At 46.8% G+C, this 7,894-nt stretch overlaps 1 protein-coding gene and 1 long non-coding RNA gene across 2 annotated transcripts in view; one reads left to right on the forward strand and one right to left on the reverse strand.

Annotated features, from left to right (window-relative positions):
- APAF1 (apoptotic peptidase activating factor 1) overlaps positions 1-7,894 on the forward strand; it is a 49,096-nt gene that overhangs the window by 28,915 nt on the left and 12,287 nt on the right. The window contains exons 16-19 of the mRNA XM_064154977.1: positions 1,878-2,003; positions 4,396-4,557; positions 4,848-4,976; positions 7,330-7,455. Of these exons, the coding sequence (XP_064011047.1) occupies positions 1,878-2,003; positions 4,396-4,557; positions 4,848-4,976; positions 7,330-7,455 (543 nt within the window). The remainder of the gene's footprint in view (positions 1-1,877; positions 2,004-4,395; positions 4,558-4,847; positions 4,977-7,329; positions 7,456-7,894) is intronic.
- Positions 1-7,894, reverse strand: part of LOC135181688 (uncharacterized) — a 32,168-nt gene that overhangs the window by 798 nt on the left and 23,476 nt on the right. The window lies entirely within an intron of this gene.

Genomic DNA, 7,894 nt, shown 5'->3' on the forward strand with positions numbered 1-7,894 from the left:
GGACTTGTTTAAATTGTTTATACTATAATTGTGCCCAACACTGTTTAGAATCTTAACCACTTTCATGTGTAATGAATAACTGAACTGGATCATGCAGTTGGATGAGGCCTGGAGTGACCTGTTGGTGGGAGGTGTCCCTGCCTGTGGCAGGGGTAGGAACTGGATGAGCTTTGAGGTCCCTTCCAACCCAAACCATTCTATGATTCTGTGCACAATACTTGGAAGGGCCTGGTTGTTTTTTCCAGGGAACACCCTACAGAGACTGTTCTGTTTTGACTTCTCACCTCAGTATTCAAATATTATACAGGAGAAAGGGAAGAGATTTGAAAATGGAGAAAGGAAGTGTGGGCTATAGGCTTGGAAAACTGTGTGGAGAGGGATGGAGAGGAGTAAATGAGCAACCATATGCAATGTTCTAACTTTGTTAGGATGGATGTGGCAAGATGATATTCAGACTGTCCAGGACTAACCTGAGAGATTCTTTATGTGTAAACTACATAATTCTGAGTTTCACAGTTGAAAGGGAAAGAGGCAAGAGGAAGCTTCTTCCTCAGTCTGAGGTGGGGGGTCCTGTTCAAAGGCCTTTTCTGCACTGTTACAGAAAGTTGAGCTAGCTGTGTGTAGTTCTGATGTCAGCACTTCTGCACATTGGCAGGTGGATGTTACAAGAGGGATATGGACATGCTGGAGTGTGTCCAGAGAAGGGCCACGAGGGTGATCAGAGGGCTGGAGCTGCTCTCCTATGGAGACAGACTGAGAGAGCTGGGGCTGTTCAGTTTGGAGAAGAGAAGGCTCTGAGGAGACCTTCTTGTGGCCTTCCAGTATCTGAAGGGGTCCTACAAAAAAACTGGGGAGGGACTTTTTAGGCTGTCAAGTAAACAGAGTGAAACTAGAAGTGGGGAGATTCAGGTTGGATGTCACAAGAAGTTTTTCACCATAAGGGTGGTGAGACACTGGAACAGGCTGCCCAGAGTGGTGGTGGAAGCCTCATCCCTGGAGGTGTTTAAGGCCAGGCTGGGTGAGACTCTGGACAGCCTGATCTAGTGTGAGGTGTCCCTGCCCATGGCAGGGGGGTTGGAATTAGATGATCCTTGTGGTCCCTTCCAACCCTGACTGATTCTGTGATTCTATACTCCCTCCTAGGACTGCTAGAGATAAAACAGTGAGTTACTTCTTGTCAGGGCCCAAATGAAGTCGTGATTTAGAACTTGCTATTTGTCAGCTGAACTACATTTTCACCACTTCTCTGCAGGCACTCGAAGCAGTGAAAGGGATTTGAACTCTAGCAGCATCTCTTGCTGGACAAAAGAACTGCATGAATGTGCACACAACATAAACTCTGTGATTGCAATGTGTATAGGTCCTGCAGAACATCCTTTAAACTCCAAGTACTTGATATCAGAAACAAGCTAAGTAACAACTCCTAGAATGCATGAAAGCAGCAGAGCACAAATCTTTTGCCAGGCCTTTCTTGTCATCTGTGCTGAACTGTGACCTTGTAGCAGGCAGTGAGGAAGTTCTTCAGCATGAGGGTGCTGAGAGCCTGGAACGGGTTGCCCAGGGAGGTGGTGGAAGCCTCATCCCTGGATGTTTTTAAGGGCAGGCTGGATGTGACTCTGGGCAACCTGATCTAGTGTGAGGCCTCCCAGCCCATGGCAGGGAGGTTGGAGCTAGATGATCCTTCCAGCCCTGACAGTTCTGTGGAATTGTGTGGTAGCCCAGGGCATGGCATCAAGCCTGTGAGCCTGTGGGTAGAACTCAGGGAAAAAAAAAAGGAGCTTTTGTCTGCTAATTGTGTGACTGAGAAGAGCATGAACTACCTGTCTGAATAACTAACCAGCATGACAACAGCTTTATGTTGTTTATCTCTCCTGCAGCTTTGGGTTTTGAATGAAAACCGTTGTAGAAATACAATGATAGGACATCAAAACTCTGTCAATCACTGCAGATTCTCCCCAAACGATGAGTATGTTGCTAGCTGCTCAACGGATGGAACAGTAAAGGTACACCATGTCTGTCTTTAACTGTGCTGATGTGGGCTCTTTTGTACTCAAAGCAAACTACATGTAAGAAAACTGTGGCTGAATAGAATAGAATAGAATAGAATAGAATAGAATAGAATAGAATAGAATAGAATCAACTAGGTTGGAAGAGACCTCCAAGATCAGCCAGGCCAACCTAGCACCCAGCCCTGGCCAATCAACCAGACCATGCCACTAAGTGCCTCAGCCAGGCTTTGCTTGAACACCTCCAGGGATGGTGACTCCACCACCTCCCTGGGCAGCCCATTCCAATGCCAATCACTCTCTCTGCCAACAACTTCCTCCTAACATCCAGCCTAGACCTCCCCTGGCACAACTTGAAATTGTGTCCCCTTGTTCTGTTGCTGCTTGCCTGGGAGATGAGGCCACCCCCCACCTGGCTACAGCCTCCCTTCAGGTAGTTGTAGGCAGCAATGAACTCTGCCCTGAGCCTCCTCTTCTGCAGGCTGCACACCCCCAGCTCCCTCAGCCTCTCCTCACAGGGTTTGTGTTCCAGGCCCCTCACCAGCTTTGTTGCCCTTCTCTGGACATGTTCCAGCACCTCCACATCTCTCTTGAATTGAGGGGCCCAGAACTGGACACAGTACTCAAGGTGTGGCCTGAGCAGTGCTGAGTACAGGGGCAGAATAACCTCCCTTGTCCTACTGGCCACACTGTTCCTGAGCCAGCCCAGGATGCCATTGGCTCTCTTGGCCACCTGGGCACACTGCTGGCTCATCTTCAGCTACTCTCTACCAGTACCCCCAGGTCCCTTTCTTCCTGGCTGCTCTTAGCCACTCTGTCCCCAGCCTGTAGTGCTGCTTGGGGTTGTTGTGGCCAAAGTGTAGAACCCTGCACTTGGCCTTGTTCAATCTCATCCCATTGGCTTCTGCCCACCCATCCAGCCTGTCAGGGTCCCTCTGCAGGGCTCTCCTACCCTCCAACAGCTCCACAGCTGCTCCTAGCTTGGTGTCATCTGCAGACTTACTGATGCTGGAGTCAATCCCCTGGTCTAGATCATCAATAAAGATATTGAACAGGACTTTAAGGAATTAAATCCTCAAACAGTTCATTATTGGTCCCATTTTTAATGCAAGCTTTCAAAATGGCTTATCCAGTGGCAGGAAAAACCAAAAGGTTGGGTTGTAAACAAATCCTTGCAGCCCTCATTTTGAGTCATTTTCACCACCTTATGTACTTTGTTAAGAAAACACAAAGAGGAGTCAACTTTGGAGAGGTTTGGGTGTTGGTTTTTTTTTTTGGGTGGGTTTCTTTTGTGGTTTGGGGTTTTTTGGGGGGAGGTTTGTTTGGTTTGTTGGGTGTTTTCTTTTGTTTGGTTTGGTTTCTGCTTGTTTGGGGTTTAATTGTTTTTTCAAGTAGTAAGTTTTTAGGTTAAGTTCTATCATCTCTGAAAATGAATCATCAGTAGATCTAGTGGAGGATGTCCCTGCTTACTGTACTGGGGTTGGACTAGATGACCTTTGGAGGTCCCTTTCAACCCAATCCATTCTCTGATTCCATGATTTTTGGGAGATACCTGAGTGAACTGAAGGTGTACAGCTAGGTGTACACCAGCTCTCTCCTGGAGAGCAGGCTTCTAGTAGAGTTGCAGAGCAGGTATTATCACACACAGTATCACCAAGGTTGGAAGAGACCTCACAGATCATCAAGTCCAACCCTTTACCACAGAGCTCAAGGCCAGACCATGGCACCAAGTGCCACGTCCAGTCCTGCCTTGAACAGCTCCAGGGACGGTGACTCCACCACCTCCCCGGGCAGCCCATTCCAGTGTCCAATGACTCTCTCAGTGAAGAACTTTCTCCTCACCTCCAGCCTAAATTTTCCCTGGTGCAGCCTGAGGCTGTGTCCTCTCCTTCTGGTGCTGGCCACCTGAGAGAAGAGAGCAACCTCCCCCTGGCCACAACCACCCCTCAGGCAGTTGTCGACAGCAATAAGGTCTCCCCTGAGCCTCCTCTTCTCCAGGCTAACCAATCCCAGCTCCCTCAGCCTCTCCTCTTATTACTTCTGTTTGTATTCTTTTGTTAAGCAGAGGCTAAGACAGCAATTGTAGCTGGAATGAAGTCAGAGAAAAGCCCAAGGACAGGGTTCTGCTACAGTATAATCCTCTTCTTCTGTGAGGCTGTTTGGCTTTGGTTTGCTTTTTGTCTAAGTCACGCAGCCTTGTGAATATTTAATGCTCTTTCTTGATCAGGGAAAGCAGCAAAGGCTCTTTTGTTTTCTACTTCATGCCACTCTTCTTTCCTAGAGGTGGAAAAGAGATGAAGCCTGGGAGTTTGCTCTCCCTTCTTGCATTCTGTATCCACAGTGGTTAAAAAAAAGAGGGTCTGTGTATTTCCTGTGCTCTTTTTTGCAGCTCTGGGACACACGCTCAGGGAACGAACAGAAAAGCATTGAGATCAAAGATTGCTTCAAAACTGCAGATGAGCAACCAGATGATGTGGAGGTTTTAGTGAAATGTTGCTCTTGGTCCAGAAATGGTGATGTGATTTTGGTGGCAGCCAAAAATAAGCTTTTGGTGAGTACCTCTCTTCAGTAATTTTCTAGAGGTGGTGTATTGCAGTGTAGGTAGATTAAAGACAAAATTCCAGGCCATGAAGATGTTTCAGACATGAAGTGCATGGTTTCAAAGTGAAAATGTGTGAGCAGCATCAAATTTAGCGACTGAGAGAAATACCTTCTGAATTCAAGGCTGTATTTCGAGGTCAGCCCCTGGCAATCTGTGATACTGTGTTGAGCATGGAAGCTGTTTGTCTGTAGGGAAGTCATTCAGACTAGGTGCTAAGTGTTGTAATTCTGTCTTCACAGCTTTTCGACGTTAAAACGTGTGCTTTGTTGTCACAAGTCATTGCAAACCATCACAGCACAATCCAGTACTGTGACTTCTGTCCTGGTGATGAGTTAGTAGCAGTTGCTTTGTCTCACTGTTCTGTTGAGGTAAGTGATCCACTTTGCTAGCAGTATCCCAGCAAAGGCTGCTTGAAACATTCATAGAATCACAGAATGCTTTGGGTTGGAAGGGACCTTAAAAATCATCTAGTCCCAAACCCCATGCCATGGGCATTCCACACCTTCCACTAGACCAGGCTGCTCAAGGTCCCATCCATCCTGACCTTGAACACCTCCAGGGAGGGAGCATCCACAGCCTCCCTGGGCAACCTGTGCCAGTGTCTCACCACCCTCACTGGAAATAATTTCTTCCTAATATCCAAACTAAATCTACTCTCCTCAAGCTTCAATCCATTCCCTCTCATCCTATCACTGCAAACCCTTGTAAAAAGTCCCTTCATAGCCTTCTTGTAGGTCCCTTCAGATAGTGGAAAGCCATTGTAAGGTCTCTCTGGAGCCTTCTTTCCTAATACAAACTGTTACATTTGTGTTAGTTTCTTGTAGGGAGCTGTAAAACAAATGTAGCTACTTTAGCAGGCTTTCAGTGTGCTTCTTTATTTTATATTTTCATTCCCTTCTGAAATGTAAAATACAAACTGGGAAATAACTTGAACATTCTGTCTTCATTTTGGACAACAGAATTCACATTTCTAGAAAAAGATTGAGTTACTCAATTTACTTAAAGTTACTGCTGTTGCTCTCAGGAGTACTGCATAACTCAAAAGAAAGCAAATCCTCTCTCTTCAGCCTAGAGAATGCTCCAGGGGGACCTTAGAGCTGCCTTCCAATACCTGAAGGTATCTACAGGAAAGCTAGAGAGGGACTTTTCATAAGAGTGTCTAGCAAGAGGAAAAGAGGGAATGATTTTAAACTGAGGGAGAGTAGGATTACGCTGGATATTAGGAAGGAGCTCTTCAGTACAAGGACGGTGGGAGCCTGGAACAGGTTGCCCAGGGAGGTTGTGAATGCTGCCTTCTTGAACATCTCCCTCCCTGGAGAGGTTCAAGGCCAGGCTGGATGAATCATAGCATCAACCAGGTTGGAAGAGACCTCCAAAATCATCCAGTCCAACCTAGCACCCAGCCCTGTCCAATCAACCAGACCATGGCACTAAGTGCCCCCTCCAGGCTTGGCTTCAACATTTCCATGGACAGCAACTCCACCACCTCCCTGGGCAGCCCATTCCAATGCCAATCACTCTCTCTGGGAAGAACTTCCTCCTAACATCCAGCCTAGACCTCCCCTGGCACAACTTGAGACTGTGTCCTCTTATTCTGTTGATGGATGCCTGGCAGAAGAGCCCAACCCCATCTGGCAACAGCCTCCCTTCAGGTGGTTTTAGACAACAATGAGCTCTGCCCTGAGCCTCCTCTTCTCCAGGCTGCACACCCCCAGCTCCCTCAGCCTCTCCTCACAGGGTTTGTGTTCCAGGCCTCTCACCAGCTTCACTGCCCTTCTCTGGACACCTTCCAGCATCTCAACATCTCTCGGGAATTGAGTGGCCCAGGACTGGACACAGCACTCAAGGTGTGGCCTGAGCAGTGTTGAGCACAGGGGCAGAATAACCTCCCTTGTCCTACTGGCCACACTGTTCCTGAGCCAGGCCAGGATGCCATTGGCTCTCCTGGGCACACTGCTGGCTCATCTTCAGCTACTATCTACCAGTACCCCCAGGTTCCTTCCTGGCTGCTCTCAGCCACTCTGTCTCCAGCCTGTAGTGTTGCTTGGGGTTGTTGTGGCCAAAGTGTAGAACCCTGCACTTGGCCTTGTTAAATTTCATCCCCATTGGCCTCTGCCCACCCATCCGGCCTGTCAGGGTCCCTCTGCAGGGTGCTTCTACCCTCCAGCAGCTCCACAGCTGCTCCTAGCTTGGTGTCATCTGCAAACTTACTGATGCTGGACTCAATTCCCTGGTCCAGATAAAGATACTGAACAGGGCTGTGCCCAGCACTGATCCTTGGATGAGGCCTTGAGCAGGCAAGTCTAGTTGAAAGCAGATGATCTCTGAGGTCATGAGCCTAAATCATTCTGTAATTCTCTGATGCTACAGAATGTGGCAAAAGGAAGGAAAATGAATGAAGCAGAGTAAGCCCATACAAATACCAGCTCTGGGATTTTGACTGTGCAATCCGTGTGATCAAATTGAACTCAGATTTGTTTTTTATATTGTGGTGATTTTTTTTTCCTCTTGTCTACTAAAATCAGAGCAGTCAAAGAGCTGCTGATTCAGTTTCCCTGACCATCAGACTGTGATGAGCAGGTCTCTTGTTACATCTGATTCGGAATTGGGAAGCAAGAGACTACTAGAAGAAATAAACAGCAATTAAGTGTAGTGCTTCTTGTTTTACCTGTAAATGCAATCTCAATCCATTTGAGTTCTGCTTTCACACTTTTATTGCAGCTATGGAATATTAAATCTCTATCAAAAGTGGCATACTGCAGGGGACACATGAGCTGGGTTCACTGTGTAACGTTCTCCCTCGATGGATCTTTATTCCTGACATCTTCTGATGACCAGACAATACGTGTAAGGTGACCTCTTTTTTCCTTTGAAAAGCATGGATTTCTTGAAATGCACTACTCAGTTATTCACTGAAGCAATGGTTTCCTACAAAATACCACATAAAATAGTCTTGTATCTATTTAACTCTGTTCATAGCAAAGAAATACCTGTTGTAATGTTACTTGGATCTACAGAGCTGGCTTTTAAACTGGCTCTTCAGCTAAATTTATTCTATCATCTAAATGACTATTTTCAGTCCAGTTGGCTTTCCAGGGGAATTGTAACCTGAGTTTAGATTTTAGCTGAACCAGGAACTCTGAAGATTTTGCAGGATCCTTGCAGACTTCATATTGCTTTTCACTGTCAGCTGTTTCTGCGTGTTGATGTTTAGGAGAGATTTCTATAATCATGCTATTAAGGTAGGTAATGCCTCCTTGAACTCTGGGAAAGCTTGACTGTACTT

Source organism: Pogoniulus pusillus, chromosome 15 (assembly GCF_015220805.1).
Source record: "Pogoniulus pusillus isolate bPogPus1 chromosome 15, bPogPus1.pri, whole genome shotgun sequence".
Classification (NCBI taxonomy): Eukaryota; Metazoa; Chordata; class Aves; order Piciformes; family Lybiidae; genus Pogoniulus; species Pogoniulus pusillus.